A 20,556-nucleotide genomic window follows, 5' to 3' on the forward strand; every position below is an offset into this window, starting at 1 on the left:
CCCTGGGAAGCCCTGAGGGATGAGATGGCTTCATTAGGCATCTTTAAGCCAATGATGCCATTTTAAACTATTTTCAATTATTCAATGGACCAATTTGCAGCACTCAATTGCTCTTTACAGCCCTGTGCTCTCAGCAGAAGCAATGCACTCTGAAAGACATTAAAAGCTCACTGATGAGAAAGGCCACATTTCCTTGGCTTTGTGCTCATTTGGGATCTTTCCTTTCCCAAAAACTCAACATTTCGAGACCCCTCTCAGTGTATCTTGCCCTCTGACTTCCAGCAGAGAAGCTGCATTTTAAGAAAACCGAAGTCTTAACACACTTTTGGAGAATACCCATTGCTCCCTCCTCATGGAGCTGGGAATTTCTTTGCCAAAACAGGGTGATTTTTGGTGATGTTACTTAGAGGAAGTAAAACTTCTGGCTACTCCTTAAAAAACACTGGAATATCTTGTCTTTTAGTGGGAATTTATACACAAAGCAGCTCATGGCTCCCAAGGCTTAATAACTCCCCAAGCAACTCCAATGTGGGAAGAAGGATCAAGAACTCAGCTGGGAAAAATCAGTCATTTGGAGTTAAATATCCTATGGTTGCTTCTTCTCCATTTATCCCAAAATGAAGAAAAATAGATGTGCAAAGGCCACAGTACCCTGAAAGTGAATCAATCCCCAATTAACAGAGTCCTGAAGCAGAGACAGCTATCCACAGAATACAGATGGCTGAGCCCCAGCTGCAGTAAATATAAGGGAAAAAAACCCATTAAACTTAATGTTGCAGATATTTTCCTTTCATTATTACTCCACCATTTCAGAAAATGAATCCAAATCACACCAAGTTGGTTTTTTTAATGTTAATCAACCCAGAAATGTAAGTAACAGGCAGCTAAAAAACGGAGCCCACAGCACAGACACTGAGCCACAATATCACCAGTTCTAGAGGAGAAATGGGTTATTTCTTCTCACAAAGAAGGATCAGAACCAACTCTGAAATAATGCAAGTGTGTCAACTTGAGATACCAGGGAGAAATTTTTCCCTGGGAGGGTGGGGAGGCCCTGGCAGAGGGTGCCCAGAGAAGCTGTGGCTGCCCCTGGATCCCTGAATCCCCCATCCCATCCCATCCCATCCCATCCCATCCCATCCCATCCCATCCCATCCCATCCCATCCCATCCATCTGAGAGATGAACAGAGCAAGACCAGGTGAAGGGTGCAGGCTGACAGAGCCTCTCATGCCCCAGTCTGAGTTTTCAAATCACTTGGGAACATCCCAAACAGCCAATTGTGAAAAACCATTCCATTTCTGTCCTTCAGCCTGGCACAAGTGGGATGCCAAGCGAGAGGGCTCTCCCTGTGCCAGGAAGCAGCCAGGCTTGTGTTTGGAAGCTGGGATATTCCTTGGAAGATGCTGCTCAGACACAGCTTGGAAATGCCACAGCAGTGACTGGGCTAGGAAGGGAGACATCCCTGCTCCAAACAGTGAGGGTGGGATGGACCCATGGAGGGCATTGAAAGACTGAAGAGAAAATTAACATGAACAGGACTACAAACAAAAGCAGTCCTGTAAACTCAAAGCAACCTTTTCTTGTGGGAATGGGCACTGTGGCACAGGGCACAGCAGGATGAAAGCATCACTGGTGAGGTAAAGGTTTCACCCATGGCAGGGATGGGGCTGGAGACTTTCCTTCAGCCAGGAATCATTTATTCAGAAGTCATGGTCCAAAGGGACCCTGGGGATCCATCCCAGTGTGGGAGAAGAGGTCCCTCCATCCCAAGGACATGCACAGAGCTCAGTATCTGGCCAGAGAACAATTTCCAGAGTTAGATGGCTTGAAATTTATTCCCTACACACAGGACAGAAAAAAATAACAGAGGTGAGTGTATCCTAAATGAGAGTTACCTGCTGTGGTGGGAGAAGGAGCTGCAGGTTTGCTGAGAGCCCTGGCAAAAGGCAAATTATTGTGGCTTCAGCCAATGTTATTTAACCCTCCTGCCAGGAGAATTAAATCCAGACACAGCTACAGTCCAACTGTGGAAACAACACCAATTTATTCTTCTAATGCCCAGCTCTCCTCAGTAGCTGTTAATGAAGGCAAAATTAGAGTGCCTTGCCATTTGCTGGGCAATTGTAGTCACTGGCCATAGAAAAGTTCTTTTTCTCCTTCCTCCATTTGTTTTGCAAGTCCCAAAGCAAAACCCTCTTTGGTCAGGGAAGCCATGTCTTTGTTTTCCTATAACATCCAAAGGATCCTTGCAGGGGAAATTCCATCAGAATTTGCTCATCTTTCTACCTCTGCCCCAAAACACAAGGAGCAGCTGAAGCAACAGAAACTGTCGAGTTTCCTCAAGGCCCCTCAGCTCTCATTGCCTTTAACAGAAGCTGACTTTCTGAGCAGCTAAAAGCCAATTTATTAGTTGTTTTAAAAGAAAAACTTCACAGAAATACAGCAACTGAGGAGAACAGACAGTGCTGGGGTGAGAAATGGCTCGTAAATAAGATATGGTGACAGACTCATTTCTGAGCAATGTGCAAACAGCTGCCTGAGAGCAACATGAAATGAAGCCTCCAGCCCTCTCTCCTCCTCTCACTCCCCATTTCACTGAACTCAGCTGGAGGAGCTTCAGGTAAAGCTGCAAAGAGAACTGAATGAGGAGTTTGGGGAAGCACAACAGAGCCCTTGGGGTTTCTCGTTTGCCAAGGCTCTCACTGATCAGTTTGGAATGCAATGAGCCAAAGCAGACCATGATGGATCTCTCCCCATCACTCTCCCTCCTGCCTCCCCCCCAGAGCCAATCTCCCACTCCCCCTTTGATTATTCTGCTCAGTGCTCAATATGCCACCTTCCTTTTCCAATATTTATTTGGTTTTATCTCTTTGGTGTAATCTACAGCTCCACCTTGTCCAGATACTTCCTTAATGTTTGGGTTATTTAAACAACACAGGGAGAAAACCAATATTGAACTGTCACATTTAAGATTTACTTCCCTCATTCTATTTTATTTATTTATTTCTCTATTTTATTTATTTATTTCTCTATTTTATTTATTTATTTCTAGGGAAAAGAACCCAATCAGGAAGTACCGGATTCCTGCAAGGCAATGTTCACTAGTCAGAGAGGAAACCAGTGGGGTGCAACAGTGAGTTTTCTATTTAGTCACAGGGTAAGGCTTGGTTGGGAGGTTATTTTACAACAGCAAATGCTTTAAAAATGAAACCCAAACTCTTCCTCTGGGAATCACTGTTTAACAGGAGCTCCAGAGACATTCCTCCATCCTCAGGAATCATCTAGCAAATTCCCCAAATGTCTAAAAGTCAGCCTCAAAGCCCTGGAATTTTTTTTCCTATTTTTTTTTTTCTTTAATTTTCCTTTTTGAAAGCTCCTGCCTTGCCCTCAAAGGCCCAACGTGGCTCCTCAAGGCCAGTTCTGTCTCCTCATTAATCTAACTCCCCTGTAATTGTGGACACACACAAAAGCCCAAGAACAAGAGGAATAAAACCCTGTCCCTCCCTCACAGCCTCCAAAACAAGGTTGGCAGCTCCTCCAACACAAGGTGGTCCTTTTCTTTTATTCTCACAATGAACAAGTTAAAGCAAAGCAAGAACAATTTCTCTTACTGCTGCCTGTGGAAGCACATGAAATTCATTTTGTGCCCTGTGTACTTGATTAGGGGGTTGTTCACCACCAGCACAACCATAAAAACAAGGGCAGGAGCGTTTCCAAACCACACTCAGTAATGTGATACTGAGGTTTGAGAGTTCATTGTCATCTGTGGAGGCTCAGATGAAAAGCCCTCATGACACAAGTGAATACCTGAGATCATTTTGGCACAGCCCAGCTGAATGTAAGAAAGGAGCAGCAAAGGTCTTAAGAGCCAGTTCGGAGACTCAGACAAATAAAAAAAGCAAATTAAAGTCATAAAACAAATTCCCTGGCTTGAACCAGCTTTATCTCTCTGTTTGTTTTCACAACATGAAGGTCACACACAAGTCTGCCCCCGCCAGGTCCATTTGACAACAAACCAGACCTTGAGCACTGCTGCTTGCCAGGAATAGATCCTCAGCTAAGGAAGAGCTGCCTCTCCTGTCTCCTGTTACAACATGCAGGAACATGGGGGAGAATAAAGCACCTGTTGCTGTGACAAAGCACCAGGGATTAACCCAGCTGACTCCCTGAACAGCACTGGGCTCTGCAGGTAACTGGGAACCATCCAGTTTTCTAATTCCACAAATCAGGCCAGCATGGAATACTCACTAGACCAGATGGCCAAATTTTCTCTTTTTAAATCTAAAAATAAAATGTCTCAAGTTTATTTGGACAGTGACTTATCCCCCTTATCCCACATTTTCTAATGGGGCAGAGAAACTGCCATCAACTTTCCTGTTTATGGTACAGCACCTTCCTAGCAGTCAGAGAAACTCCGCAAATGAGGTTTTGAACTTGACTTCCACATGAAGAAAGTCTAGAAAAGCCATTTGACATTATCAAAGGCTTCAGTTTCACTGGTTCTTGCCAGCAAAGCAAACTTCTCAGTGCTGGCACTGCGAGTGCAGACAACTTTGCTGGAACAGATTAGCAGATCATGGAAATATCACAAATGCAAGTCAAGGGCAGCAGGGTGAAAAGACAGAAGGTATCTAATGATACTGGTTGAAATGTAAACAGCTTAACTTCTCTCCTTGTTGGATTACATCACTCACAAACCCAAGCTCACCCAAGTGGAAATACAGCTGGAAAACGGAGTTTGGAGAGGCAAGAAACCAGTGAAGAGCTGGAGAGCTGTGTTCATCCAAATCCAAGAGAATATCACATGAACACAGCTCAAGAACACTTCTCCATTTACAGATCTGAACAGCAGGTCAAGTGACTCATTAAAAAAAAATTTGTCACATTTCAAAAAGAGAAATAAATCTTCAGAAGTCATCAATCTGCTTGTCTTCCCAAAGCACTGGAAAGCTCAGGCTAAAGCAGATCAAGCAACAGCAATTGCTCAGCTCGAGTTGCAGGCAATCCAGAAGGCCTTTTAGGGAAATGAATGTCAACAAGCTATTGCTTGTGAACCCTGAAAACTTGCAAAAAAGCAGGAATTGCAGGGAAATCCCAGTGTACTTACTGGAGAGGACAGTGGTGAGGAAGATGTAGTCGGAGAAGGAGATGAGGCCGCATTCTCCAAGCGCGTAGAAGATGCTGTCCTCGTCAGCAAACTTCTCCCTCTCCTGGGACAGCTTCTGCTCATCCAGCCAGCCACACCCCAAAGAGAGCACACAAAGCACCAGGTCAAACACTGAATAAAAGGCTGGATTTGTATCCTTAGCACCAAAAGCCATTCCATGGACACACACCCCTACTATCTCCATCCATATCCAGTGGACCTTTTCCAGCCTTTGGATCTGATCAGAAAAGTTCTGCAAAGATCAGTGCTTGCCCATCCCAAATGAGGATAAGGAATTGCATGGGATTCCTTTGTTGGTTCAGCCCAGTTGAAATAAACATAAACATATATGTTTATTATTACATTATTATGGCCAGTTTGCTTAAAATCTTTGAGATCAGTGGTAAAAAACTCAGACTTTAATACAGGATTCAAAAAGAAAATTGTATTGCACTGACAGCTTTTTAGTTAGACTCTGTTGTAGAAAGGAGCCAAAAAAGGATTATTTGACATGAATATAAAGTATGATCAAGGTTGTCCAAACTGTGTGAGTGTGTGAGCTCAGAGGGAGGACCAGCCTGAAACTAAATTCAATCCCCCTCTTGCTCCAGTTCTTTTCCATTTATCAGCTCACAATATCTTACTAAGCTAAAAATCCGAGTCCCTTTGATCTGCAGAACCCCCAAAGGCTGAAAAGGATCCATCAAACTGTTAGGGAATCCACACTGGTGACCCACTTTAAGGACACAGCAGGAGGAGGCACACGCACACACACAGGAGAATTCAATTAATACACAGGAGAGTAGGGGTGGGTGAGGTTATCCCATGGAAACCAGGCCATGCAAGCACACACAGGCATGGTGAAAGCAAGGCTGGATTTAGGAATGGTTTTAGGAAAAACCACCAACAAACACCACCACAAGAGGGCCCAGCTCCACAACTGGCCCCCAGCGTTACCTCAGTCTAGCGGAGATCCCATCATATACAAGATAAAGGAAAGAAAACTGGTTAACCAACAATAAAACAGGCAGGCAAAACATCACATCAAGTTGACTGGTTAGGCTTGCCAAGAGCAAGGAAAGTCTGGAGAAACCAGGTGGCTGCTGTGACTGGAAGCCTATGGAGATACCCCAACAAGTGTTAGCTCATAGCTTCTCCACTGTCTGCAGCTGATATCTCTCATCCACCTCAAGTTTTTGGGGATTTTTTATGTTTTGAGAGAGAACTCACCATTGTATGTGACTGCAGAGTGGGGATGAGCTCAGCTAATAATTTAGATGTAAATTTAACCTGTATCTGGCTTGGAAATCACAAGAAAAGAGACAAAAGTAATCATATAGATGACCAAAAAATCAGTTTCCAGGGAAAAAGACTTCAGTTCTATTGATCACATAAAATTGTTCCCAGTAACTCTGCCTTTACCACTTGGAGAGCACCAGGAATTTAATATGAGGTGAGTCACTACCAGCAGACAACAGCTAATAGCCTTCATTTGATGCAAGATAACAGCCAGTTATGATTATGGGGTACCAGCTTGAAATATCATTCCCTCAAAAAATTGTTTTGCTTCCATTTCCATCAAGATGGATCCAAAGCAAAAAATAACATTGATGCTGATGTGAAGAACAAAAGCATCTGGTTTTGCTTTGAACCAGAGGCAGGATTTGAGGAGAGAGCAGCTCCCTGTGACTGCTGCTGGAGGTGTTGCCAGGAGCATCCCACCTGCTCCTGTGATTTATTGCCTCTCCTGGGCAGCATTGATCATAATCTAGCTATTGGCACCTTGCTTGAAGAATCCCATGAAAAAGTTCCACAATGTGGTTTATTAATTTTTATGGGTTTCTTTGCTGCACTTAAAATTCATAGTCAGCATCAAACTACTCAAAATATTCCTCATAAGAGGAAAGCACATCAACAGACTAACAATAAAAGAGGATATTAAGTTAGTTGGTCTCTGAAATATAAAGACAGATGGGAGGGAGAAGCATTTACCCATTTGCACCTTCCTTTGAGCAAACATAGTAAAAAAAATGTTATTTATTTCTACTAAAACCAGCATCTACTTGTCACTAACCCAGGGAGCACAAGCTGTAACTACAGTGCTCAGCTGCCTGTAGCTTGTGGAAAAGGGAATTCCTCCCCCTGATTTTAAGAGAAAACAACTGCCCTGATCAATCAGATTTTCAGGTTCCCAGCAGTAGAACAGAAGCTTTAAAGACTTCCCAGGTCTCCCCTTCATTGTCCTCTATCTCAGTGAGAAGCTGTGTGTTTGATTGCTTTCTATGAACTTTGTGGGAAGCCCACCCCACTGTGGGAAAGGCTCAAAGCATCCTTGTCCCAGCAGTTGTTCCCCACCACCAAACATTGCTAAAAGGAATTAGATCTAACCTCCAGGAAAAACAATAGAAAATAAATCAATCCATTCATTTCACAAAGCACAGTGTGGGCTGTGGTCACCCCTCAAAGTTCAAGGACTGACCCAAAGTCAGTCCTCACTAAGACCTCAAACACCCTTTTCCACACCCACCTTCCTTCCAGCACACTCCCAGTCAGCCAGAAAGGTGATGCTTGGTATCAGAACATCAGGAAAAATCCCTTTCCAAACCTCCACCTTCTTTTAGAGACAAGTCATCTCCACAAATAATTATCCACACCATTTGTATCTGAGCACAAGGTAATTCTCAAAGCGTTCAGTTAAAACAGTCAAATTCTTCCACTTAACATTTTTTCCATGTAAAATCCACTCCCAAAACCAGAGTAATTGATTAAGATCATTCAGCACATTCCAAAAACCCCATTTAAACCCCAGCATTCACAGGTGAGCAAGCCATGGGGAACACTTTACAATTATGATGTATTTTTTAATCAAGCAGTAGATTCATATTTAACAAGCACACAGACGAGCAGACATCCAAATTAACATGTAAAAGGGAAAAGAAATCCAAATATCTCAGTGCTTTTGGCACAAGCATGGTTGTGTAAGTTCAGTGAGAAGCTACCAGTCCAGTCTGAGTGGAACAAAACTTGTGACAGGTGTACAGGCAGATTCTCTTACAGCTCCAGACACTGATGACAGGTCAAAAAACTGACTCAAATTCAAGATACAGAGCTTGCTTTGCCCTTCCCAACTCAGGCTCCAAGCTCAATCAGCACCAAGATGTGGCTGAGCAGATCAATGCAGTGACCAAGCTTCCCCAGAGCCACGTGCTAGAGGAAAAAGTCTTGTGCTGCATGCAGGCAACTCCCCAGAGTTCCTTATGTACAGGCTGGCTGCAAAGCACCCAAAGGTACATACAAACTTCACATCTTCCACCCCAAAACTCCTCTGCTGCTGGAGCCTCTCTTAAGCTGAGGACATGGTACAGCTTCCAGCAAGGGTTGGTGGAAACCCCACAGAATCCTTATGTTCCTCGCCAAATATTAACTTTTATTTTGGATTTTCAAATGGTTTTCTCAGGGCTAAGTGAGGAGAGAAACATGGTAATATTGAATTATGCAAATGTGAAAAATAAAGGTGTGTTTTTGTACATGGAGGGATGCTTTCTCTGCAGAGGCAGAGATGGGCACACGGTGCTGCTGCTCCCACTCCTAATGCAGGGCTAGAAAAGCCTGAGCACCTAAATCCTGGCAGCTCCACTTCAGCTGGCATTCTAGAAACTACAGCACTGAATTCAGGAAAAACACATCCTTGGGAAATCCTAATTCCTAATGCAGGGCTAGAAAAGCCTGAGCACCTAAATCCTGGCAGCTCCACTTCAGCTGGCATTCTAGAAACTACAGCACTGAATTCAGGAAAAACACATCCTTGGGAAATCCTAATTCCTAATGCAGGGCTAGAAAAGCCTGAGCACCTAAATCCTGGCAGCTCCACTTCAGCTGGCATTCCAGAAACAACAATTTAATTCAGGAAGAACACATCCTTGGGAAACCCCTCAGAGCTGCCAGTTTGGGTTTCCATCTGGAGAAGGAAAGGACATTTTGAGCATCTTTCTTCCTGTAACTTATATTTCAGCACCACATTTCAACTTCCATGAACCAAAGCTTCAGGAATTTATCAGCCCAATGTGACAACTTTTGCCTTCCAAAACAGCAGTAAAATAAATATCCATGAGAAATAATGGGTGTTTCTCCAGAACCAGGAACAATTCTGTCAATTAGCAAGGGATTTTAGATGAAGAATAAAGAATAAACCACCTTTTATTGACAAACATCATTGTAGTTGGTCTGTTCCTTTTGAACAGAAACATTTTCAGGTGACCATTATTGTACTGAGCAAATACAAACCCATGAGTGTAGAGTGAAGTAAGCTGGATGCAAAGCAATTCTCTTTCAGTCCCAACTGACCACCTTCAGTTGTTATTGTTATTTATTATTATAAAATATTAAAATAAGACAGCTATTAATGTATTTCTTTCTTTCAGTTCTATTAATGTATGTATTTCATGGTTAACTGCAGGCATGTAGGAAAAGAAGTCCTATTTGCCAGCAGGACAGGTGTGGATTATTGCAGCTTTTTCCTGTTGAAAATCCAGGGAAATAAATACTGAGAGACTTGGTAACAGACAAGGGAAACCCTTAAAAAATTCCAGTGCAAAACCTGGAAAACCAAATCTTGCTGTGGTAATTGAAAATATGAACACTTTCAACTCTGAATCAAAACACTGAACTGATAAAAAGGAGGACTTCAAACTTCGCTCTTTTTTTAAGATTTAAACCTTAAAGAGTCAAAGCCATGTATCTAGAGATTTCAGGCACCTCACTTTAAGAAAACTAAATAAAGAAATAAAAAGGCTTTCAGGATCAGATTTAAAAATTGAGCCTTTCAGCCCAAATCTTCCAAAGTCCTTTAGGGAAAAAGAGATAGGAGAGGTCCCTCTGCACTATGAAACATGGACAAAAATGGGACCTGGGGGAAAATTGAGGGATTCAGGAGTTTTTAAAGTCAGTTCCATAATGTGGATGCAAAATAAGTAATTTTAAATGCACTACCTGGCTTTTTTATATCACTTTTTCTACATCATTAAATAAGAAAAAAGTGTTTGAGGCTGTGATGAAAACAGCACAAGGACCTTTTGAAACTCATAAACCTCTTTTAGCCATGGGAAAGCTCACATTACCTGGAGCCACTAGGAATGGTAATTTGCTATGAAGTCTGCACACCAACACAGGCAAACACAAACAGGTTCTCCATGGCAAATTGTGGTGGCTGAGTGCTGACCTAAGAAAATGCTTAAAATTTACTGTTGGCAGATAATACTGCATAATTGGCAGATAATACTTTTCAAGAGTATATTTTAATCAAGACGCTTTAAAAACTTTTGATTTTGAGGTGTTACTTTATCTGTGTATCTCCAGAGGGGCACAAAAATACAGAGGTGGACAGGGATGAGGTTGTCCTAGACGTTCTCTCACTCTGAATTTGAGCACGTGCAGAGAATGAAAACCTGGGCAGCAATTCTTACTGCAGGTGGATTCCTGTGACTGCAAAGAGAAATCTGCATTCCCTCCCTTCCAGCAAGGCTGTAAATATTCAAACCACCTTTCAAACAAAGGGCACCTGAAATGCAAGGCCAGCATTCTGTACAACCCAGAAAACCAACAACACAGACTCTCCCAACCCGTGGCAGGCAGCAGAGCCACTCATGCAAGGGAGAAACCCCTGCAGGAAAAGCAAATAGGAAATGCCTTGGAAAAGGGACAGTCTACACTTGCGCTCCCCTCAGCCCTCTGCAGGGTAATGACATTACAATCTGCACCAGCACTGGGGCATTTTGCATTGAAATTTAATGGGAGGATTGCAATTAGGGTCCTTGATGGCCCACATCAGGCTTCTAAAATGAGCTGAGTTTTGCCACTTTGGAATTTAAAAGGTTGTTTAGGTCTCTGAAGCAAATTGGGATGCTGCTCTCCCTCATCTCAGCCTGCATGACCAAGATGAACTCATTGTGTAGCTCATTCTCTCAGGCAGAAGTCCCAGTGTGAAAGGACACCTGACTACTTTTTCTCTACAAAAAGTGATTATTAAACATAGGCTCAGTTGATGAGGTTAGGGCTGCACACTTGGTACTCACCACCAAAATCTTGTCAATTCTCTTTCCCTCTCTGTCCTTTTTTTTTCTTCACCTGCCTCTACCATCCAGACTTTACTTCCTTTTGCAGCCAAATGAGTTCAAGCATCTCCTAAAGCATTCCCTGCCATCCTCTCCTTCCATACTAACACCATGTCACCCAAGGACAGAGCTCTCAGAGCTTTGTCTTGTGTCCCTCAAGTATTAAGCATTAAGCTAACACAAGCAAAACTATCAAAGAAATTAAAGCCAGAAATACTCCAGAATCCATTTTTGATTAAAAGACTGCCTACACCCACTGAGGGCTTATTACCAAGTTGTTTATTTTTCCCTAACTTTCCCTGTGGATTTCATTAAAGTCACAAAGCTACAGGGCCAACTCAAACTGCTTAAAGATATTTTCCTCTTTACTTACTAATATTGAATGAACTCCCCTTTGGTTTCTAGTACTTTTTCCTACTAAACATTTTTAGAACTACAACAACTAAATATCTACTACCTAACATATTCTTTAATACAGCTCACTCTACATAATTCTGTAACTTGAAAAACTCAAGTTTGCAAATGTAGCCTTTCCCAAACTTGCACACCTTCAAATAGATGACATTTCCCCAGAGCACCTGGCCAGGGAATCAAACTAACTTGGTGGCCTCAAGGGGAAAACACAATTTCCAACAGAGCCAGCTCTATCACAGTCTCACTGAGCTGCAAAATAAGACAGAAGCCTCAGAGGACTCTGTGAAACCAGGAGGGCAGGGAGACACACATCTGAGCTTTGCTCAAAGCAGCTCTGTTAACAGAGCCAGGAATTAATGGTTACCCTGAGGACTGTTCCCTCCACAAGACAAACTCAGGTGTTCTGCAATAAATCCTGCAGGCTGAGATCAAGGAGAGCACTCAGGAGTATTTATGAGAGAAGCAGGGGGAAGAGGTGAGAGTACACTGTCCCTTTCACATGAAAAGTGCATTTTATGAGGTCTGAAGCACAAACTAATCAAAGCACATGCTCTCTGCTTTGTACCTGCCAGAAATCCTGGTGGGAGAGGAGAGGGTTAGAAAAGGAAAGAAAATGAGGGAATGCTTGGTTACACCAAAAAAAAAGCACAAACCAGAATTAGAATAAAGACAAGTATCAGAGATATTAGCAGCTGGAAGAAACACCTGCCAGGGACCTGGAAACCAGAACACAAGAGGACAAAGAACAACCAGAGGATTTTAGTAGGAGCCCTGTGGAAACAAGCAGCAGAATTAGGGATACACAAAGATAACAGCACACAGAGCTTTGTCAAAGGCAAAATACACCACAAATGTTTGGTAGAGGAGTTAGGAAAGGAAGATTCTTGTTCTGTACCTAAAGCAGCCCAGGTGCCCACAGGGATGTTTGTGCACTGTGTTAGAAGCAATTAAGAATTTTCTTTGATGAAATCCAGTTTTATTAAAAACAAACCAAGAAAAGAATTTGCACATTTTAGTGTCCACACAGGTCCCAGCAAACACAGAAACTCAGAACTAACTGAAGCAGACAGGAGGGTCAAGTTGGGCTGGGAGGGGAAAGCCAACAAGCAAAGAAACCAACCAAGGTGGACAGGGTGTCAGCAAAGAAACCAAGAAGATAAAAACCTTCTCAGCTCAGCTTTGCTGGTTGTCTGCAATAAACTGCATCTCTGCTTGCTTCCACAAAGCCACAGGCAAGGATTCTGTCTCAGCACTTCCTTACAGCCCTTTCAGGGATGGCAGAGGAATGTTATACAGATCAGAGCAAGGTTATTATCCATGTAAGAAGGTGCCTCCTGGTTATTATGCAAATACTACCTGTGCTGAGATCAGAGTGTGCAGGAATTTAAAAGCAGGGAATCTGGAGTTGGACAGTGACATTTCCCATGGATTATGAACCAGAATGGCCAAACACTTCAAGGTGCCTCCAAGCAAACCATAACCCAGCCTCACCAGCTCCAGCTGGGGACACTGGGGACACATTCATTTCAAACTCTGTCACAACAGATGCTGGCAACACCCCACACAGTTGGATTTAGAGGACTCCTCACCTGTTTTCATTGCATTGAACCTGGAGAACATACCAAATGTCCTCCAAGTGCACCTGCACTTTATGCTGCTCTTTGCTGATTGTGATACTGGCTTTTGGTAAGGCAACATTTAGAGTTGCATCCTTTGGAATTAAGGTTTCAGAGGCACTCACACCTCCAGGGAGCTCAGAGCTCTGACCCAGTGTTTGGCTCCTCAATGACAGCAGGATTTTAGGCTTGTCTCACTTGCTGTAAGTTTGGGTCCATGGCAGCTTATCAAACTCTGCTGGGAGCATCATGCTCCAGGCAAAGCCCATCCACAGAGCAAAGGATCTCAGAAATTCCAGCTAATAAATCAAGGCTCCTTTCCTCTCCATTCTTTCAAACCTGTGAGCAAGATCCTTCAACCCACCAGAAAAGGATGGTGCATCTACCTCCAGTCTTCTCCCTGGGGATCTTCCTCAAGTACTTTTTTCAACTTCTCTGCTCCTGAGATGCTCTTTAAATCATCTGGAAAGAAATCTGCCTGCTGAGCTGACTCCCAGCAAGTGTTCTTTAATGGACACACACCTTCAGGTCAGGGCAGCTGAAGATACTCATTGCATTGGTCCATGATATGACCCTGCATTACCCAGTGCAAGTGAATTTTAGAGATGTTTTACTGGCACTTAGAGGCACTATTTGAAGTATTTTCCCTGTCCTTCACCTTGCCTGGCATTACTTTATGGCATGCCCAAACATCTAGAGAAGTAAACATAAATGCTGGCAGGAAATACTTAAGTCATAAATTTAATTAGAGGGCACTGAAAGCCTCTCTAATTACTTACTGCAGGAGGGGAAGCTGTTGCTGGTAGCTCGAAGGCTCTTGCTCTTATTGAGCAGCAGCAAGGAATTCTCCCCACAGGAGAAAAAGGAGCAAGTCAAGTGTATCCTAATTAAACTAATAAGCCATCTAAAATGGGGCTTTTATTTCCTACATAGGCCAGAGGACTTTCAGAAGCACTGCAGCTCACCTCCACCTTCCCACCAGGCTGCAGTGCTGGGGGACACCTGGGAGCTCCCGTGCTGGCTCACCAGGCTGGGGACAGGGTGGACATGCAGCTCACAATTCAGAGCAGTAACATGAGCACCATTGTTTCTTTGGTTTTTTGAGAGATGAAGCTTGTCAATCATTAATGCATAAGCCAAAAAAATAGAGAGAGCACGAGAAAAGAAAATTTTTAACAAACTCTGCACGACAACTTACGTAACGTTAATGAAGCTTATGCCAGGTTGGATGTGCTAAGAAATCTCTACTACTTAGTGAGAGCATATTCATCACTAAAACATGAGCTATTTCTCCTACAGATGGGTTAAAAATGCATTTGCCTTCCCAATGCCAAATGCAGGAGGGAAGAGACAGTGGAAACACAGCAGACAGACAATCATGGTCTGGGCACCTCCACACCCTGAGAGTGTGCCTGTTCTCACATCAGCCTTTTGCTCAGGCTCCCTATGAAATGTCTGCAAGCTGATTAATACCTTCTTTCTACTCTGAATGAATAGTAATCAATGCCTCTTTCCCCCTACTTTGCTGAGCTTGTTTCCCAAGGGAAGAAACCACCACTCTTAGACAAAAATGGAGCCACAGGTTGCCTCCCTGTACACACAAGCATGCGCCTGTGCTGGCACACACATCTGACCAAAGGTTTGTGCTGGCTGAGTGTCTCCAGGGTTTTCGGTCTTGCAGGAGTGAAGAAAAAGCATTTAGGCTCAAGTTACAGGAGCACTGTTGCCATTAAAAAGGCAGTAACATCTACCTCCCTCTCCAGTAACTCTGTAAATTACCAGTAGGAAGGAGGGGCAGGAAGAAGGGAAAAAAGTGGATTTTATCTTCTCACCGTGGCATTCAGTCACATGCACAGCAAGCTGGCTCAGAAACCCAACAAAAGCACAATACAGAGGCACATGACTCCCCAAAATCCTTTGGCAAGATCAGTCCTGATCACCCCACAATGGCCAATTTGTTGTTTTGATGGCAGCTTTGCCTAAATAAAATGGGTTCTGTGAAAGGAGCAGCTTATACATCATCCCACTAATGCTGCAGCATCTAGATCTCAAATACACATGCTTGAAATTCTCACAGATGCTACAAACACTGACCTGGAATATGTCATTAAAATGCAACTAACTGCACAGACCTTTTAACTGCATCTCCTTCTAAACTACTGCTTGCATGCAGACACCACGTTTGGAACTTTGCTTGGAACTAAAATCAATCCTCCTTGCCACTCTTCAGCCAGGATCTGGCCTCTGGATTGTCAGTGCTTTGCAGCAGCACAGCTTGCTTAGTCTGACAGTTCACAAACTCCTTTTTCCTTAAAAAAGGAGAAGAACTGTCCAGGGACCAGGCCTACTTTTGAGTACCACAATTCCCATTTCTCTGTGTAATATCCATAAGGATGCTTATGGGAACAGGGATGACCCTCTCCCCCTTCTGCCCGAGCTCAGCAGCTCCTCCTGCACACAAAGACAAATCCCCTCCAAGCAGAGGCAGCTTTGATAATCCAAGAGGAATGTGTGGCTGGAATCAGGCATGGAGGGAGAGATGCAAAAGGGTTTTATCACTATGCAAGTGAAACTCAGAATGTGTGAGGTCAGCTCTGCAGCCCCTCACTTGTGCTTGGCTGATAAAAGCAGTGTTATTTTTTTAAACTGGAACCCAAAGCAAGCAACAAAATGAGAACAAGTTGCTGTCAGATCAATCTACTGTCAGCTTCCTTCATTAGCAAGGGAGAGCCACGGCCAGCTCATTTTATCCTCTCTTCAAATTATCTCTCACCTGGACATTACCACTGCCCTAATAGCCACAGCCAGATGTAGCCAGTCCCAAAGTGTCTTTAAGCAGACAGCCAAGCAAACAAGAACCTCTATTTCTTCATTTTCAGAGTACACTGCTTCCAGGGTGTTATTAGGCTGTGGAAAAATCAGGTCCCAGGAGAAGATAATAATAAAGCAAAGGCCACTGCAGTCCCCTCAATCTGCTGCCTCACTTTCAGGCAATCAAATCACAGCATGGACACATCCAAGTGCAGCAGCAACATCTCTAAGTTATATAAAAATATAAAAAGCTATTTCAGTCTACTACAGGTCAGAGCCCTGAGTGCTGAGGGGCAAAGGAACAGAAAGCTGAGTTCAAAGGATTTGCCTTTGGATCTTTTCTCCAGAGTGCTGGGAATTGCCTGCAGAGTGCTCGGGAGCAGGACAGCCATTAGCACAAACAGTGTGGGATTCAGCACTGCTTCCCTACAAACAAATCCTGTTTATGTAAAGCCCAGGGGATGAGGGTGATAGCTTGACAAGATAAAATGATGAAAGTGAGTGAATGCAAAACAGACTGTCATGAAACCACAGAGAGAAACACTGGGTATTTTGCAAAGAATATACATCCTTCCTTTGGCTGGGTTGTTTTTTTAATCCCAAAAAGCAGACATCACGTTTGTGGCAGGAGGGAAAAGAAAACAGGTGTTCATGACACGCTTTGGAGCTTTATGTATCAAAACCAACTGCCAAAATCCACCTCCCTGTTGTCTGTTTTGCAGCAAAGCCCTGCTCTGCTGCCTGGGTAACCACACACTGGCCCAGTGCTCATACAGGGACCCCAGGTATTTGATCATCTTGTTGTTACCTGTGCCTGCTAAACACAAACCAGGGAATTCAACATGTTCAGCCCACACTGGGCTTATATAAAGCTTTAAATTCTTTTTTTCCCCCAGTGTTGAAGCTTTCTGGAAATGCCTGACACTGTGCCAGGTGCACCCTGCAGCAATAAGGGGGGGGGAGATGCTGATGTCCCTTTGAAAGCTTCATTTTCAGATGGTGCAGATGAAAATGCTGCTAAAAGCTGGAGGACCATTGTGTGATGTGATGGAAAATTAACTAACCTGCAGTTATCTGCATCAAGGAGCCCATCTGAGCTGCCAGTCCTGGGGCAGAGCTGCCTTTACCACCCCACTGGGATTTCCAGTGGGGATAATTAGGTCTGTGCTGTCCACAACAAGTGGGATGCTACGTGGCTCCTCTTTCACAGGGAGACAAAACTAGATCAGAATTAAGATTTTCACCTCTCACAAACATCCAGAACAGTTGTGCAGTGCTGCAGGAAGAACCTGGGCTCAAAGAGGGAAGACAGAAAGGCTGTTCAATAGGGGGTAATACCTGGGTGAGACACACAAAAAAACCACAAGAGGATCTCCTTCCTTCAGGAATCTGGAGATGAGACTGGAAGGGAAAGGTCCAGAGAGTTTCTCTGAAATGATTTAACTTGTGGGGCTCTCACACAGTCAGAAAGAAGCAGCAAAGAAATGTGATTACAACCTATTATTCCCAGCCCATAGGAGTGGTAATATTTTGTCTGTAAACATTAAAATAAGGCCCCTTTAGAGAAACAATCTTTCTGTCATTACAGAAAAAGCACTGCAATGCTACTGAAAACCAAAATGCTTAGAAGAGAACACTTGACACACTTCATTTAACTTCCACCCTCACACAGGTAATAACTGAAGGATTCTAGGTCAAAAAAGCCATTAAATAAAATACATTTAGCAGTGCAATGTGCTCACCTTCCCATCATAGCGTTTCACTATGAACTGGTCCAGGCCCAGGTCTGCAAGAGAAAAAAAATACAGAAAAGAAAGCTTTTATGGCATAGAATTAAATATTTCTTGTGTTTTCTGTTTGAGAAGATTGGAAAGTAAAATGCACAGTCTGAGTAACATGTGTAGGAAACATAAGGACAGGAGGAAAATTTGGTTTGGTTTTGTACATTTTGTACTTTGTATTTTGAACACAAAAAGCCAACAAACTCATGAAATCAGAGAAGAAAACCCTCTTCTACAGCAGGGCCAGCAAGAGCTCAGCAATCAGCACCTCTCAGGAACCTGAAATACCCTCCCCAAAGCAGATCCCTGCACCATTACCAGGCAAACATTTCACCTGTGACCCTTGGTGCTTCTAATAACACCTTTCAAATGGCCCACAAATGGGGAAAAAATACTTGCTCCCATAGTTAATTGGGATGTCCCCAAGCAAATCCAAAGCTTGTTCATATCTGAGTATAAAATAAATAGAGTTTAAAGGAGATAAGTTTAGATGCATTTGTAAGAAGTGAAGTTATTTAGCTGGATTGGAGAAAGGCAAGGAGAGGAATTGTTTATATCAATAAAGTCTCTGATACCTTCCCAAAATGTTTATTTATGTTGAAGTGGGGAAAAGAACATCCCAGCCTTAGCTGAGCTAAGGCACAAAGCCCAGCAGGCTGCATCTAACACCAGTGACTGAAAGTATAAGCAAGATGACAAAAAAAATCAGGAAGATTAATTGTCTAAGCTTTGCAATCCAAAGTGAGGGAGGTGCATCCTGAGAAGAGATTAAGCAGAACTCAAGTTGAGCATTTCCAGTAAAACTCAGGAGAGCAGAGGCTGATTTTTGGTGCTCGGAGAAATGAAAGCTCCGCAGAGCGATGTCCCGTGCATCTTCTGCCACTGTTTATGGTAAGTAGCACATTCTCATTTCAATTTTAATTAGAAAATAAAATGGAAAAACCAAAAGAAAGCCTTCCCCATGCCTGCTGTGTCACCTGCTTTTGAAGGAGGATAATGAAACCCTTCCTGCCTGCTGGAAAGTTTCATGGCATTGTGCAGAAAATGGAATTATTCATTGCTCCAGGGTGACCCAACGCAGCTCCAACTCCTCTGCCACCAATTTCAAAGGTCAAGGCAATTGTCACAGGGCTTTCTGCACTTGTGACAATTCCAGCCAGAAAGCACCTTCTCAGTATTTTGTGGGCCTGATAACAATGCAAATTGCATATTCATACACTTTTTCAGACTTCAATCTTCTGAATTGTGTCCTTCTCCAAGCTGTGGGTATAAATGCAGTAAGTATTAGTGCATTTAGAGGTAGGATTTGTCTGATAAATGTGGTTATTTCATTACAGACACTTTATGTGGTCAGAGCTCACCCTGACCATCCATCTGCATGGTGACTTAAGCTGAGCTTATGTCCATGTGACATAATAAAGTCATAATAAAAATTTCTCAGGGACACCTCCTTTTCCTATGCCAGGAAATGCTGCTGAAAGGCAGATCCCTGACAGCCTGACATTACACATGTACTCATGGAAAGCCAAAAAAGGGACAGGGGTTAAAAATAGCAAGTGAAAGTATGTCCTAATGGCACCTCCTGCAACAGGACACTGGGAAAGCACAGAGGTTTCAATAGAGAGCCAAAATGAATGGATGATTGTCGCAGACAACTTTTATGAAAAATCCTTTCCTTAGCATTTTTCCTCTTGAGAAGTTGAGAGGCCTCAGGAACAAAATGTAAACATTGATTATCTGCTGCTGTGAAATGCAACAGGTGCATCTGTGATTGGTCTCACAGAGCTGTTTCTAGCTAATGGCCAATCACTCTCTGTCCGAGCCACAAGCCTTTGTTATCATTGTTTTCTATTCTATTCTTAGCTAGCCTTCTGATGAAACCTTTTCTTCTATTCTTTTAGTATAGTTTTAATGTAATATTTATCATAAAATAATAAATCAAGCCTTCTGTAGCATGGAGTCAGACCCTCATCCCTTCCCTAATTCAAGAACCCTTGTGAACACTGTCACAGACAACTGTGTAGAGAACAGCAAGAAAAGATGAGCTGATAATATAATTTTATATATATAAATGCCATTTGTTTCTAAATAACTATAAATATTCATTGAATAAATAAATGTGGAAATAATGGCTCCTGGGCTGTCCCAGCAGGGGTGTGGCACTGTCACTGTGCCCCTGCTCAGGCACATCCAGGGCTGTGTCCAGCTCCCCAATGCAGGAAGGACCTGCAGGGGCTGGAGCGTGTCCAGGGCAGGGAACGGAGCCCCAGGAGGGGCTGAGGGAGCTGGGCAGGGGCTCAGCCTGGAGCAAAGGAGGCTCAGGGGCCCTTGTGGCTCTGCACAGCTCCTGCCAGGAGGGGACAGCCAGGGGGGGCCGGGCTGTGCTCCAGGGAACAGGGACAGGACAAGGGGAAAGGGCCTCAGGCTGGGCCAGGGGAGGTTTAGGTTGGGTATTAGGAAAAATTCCTTCACCAAAAGGATGTCAGGCACTGGCACAGGCTGCCCAGGACAGTGGTGATGTCACCAGCCCTGGAGGGATTCAAAAGCCATGTAGATGTGGCACTTGGGGACATGATTTAGTCATGGCCTTGACAGTGCTGGGCCAATGGTTGACCTCAATCTCAAAATCTTTTCCAACCCAGATGATTCCACAATTGTACTGCACACACAAGCACA

At 43.5% G+C, this 20,556-nt stretch overlaps 1 protein-coding gene across 3 annotated transcripts in view; it reads right to left on the minus strand.

Annotated features, from left to right (window-relative positions):
• The window catches only part of MICU1 (mitochondrial calcium uptake 1), a 92,929-nt gene that overhangs the window by 40,835 nt on the left and 31,538 nt on the right, over positions 1-20,556 (minus strand). For all 3 annotated transcript variants that reach the window (XM_074544364.1, XM_074544362.1, XM_074544363.1), the window contains 2 exons: positions 17,842-17,885; positions 5,110-5,224 (listed from right to left, as the gene is read on the minus strand). In XM_074544364.1, coding sequence (XP_074400465.1) covers positions 5,110-5,224; positions 17,842-17,885 — 159 coding nt within the window. The remainder of the gene's footprint in view (positions 1-5,109; positions 5,225-17,841; positions 17,886-20,556) is intronic.

Source organism: Zonotrichia albicollis, chromosome 7 (genome assembly GCF_047830755.1).
Source record: "Zonotrichia albicollis isolate bZonAlb1 chromosome 7, bZonAlb1.hap1, whole genome shotgun sequence".
NCBI classification, from domain to species: Eukaryota; Metazoa; Chordata; class Aves; order Passeriformes; family Passerellidae; genus Zonotrichia; species Zonotrichia albicollis.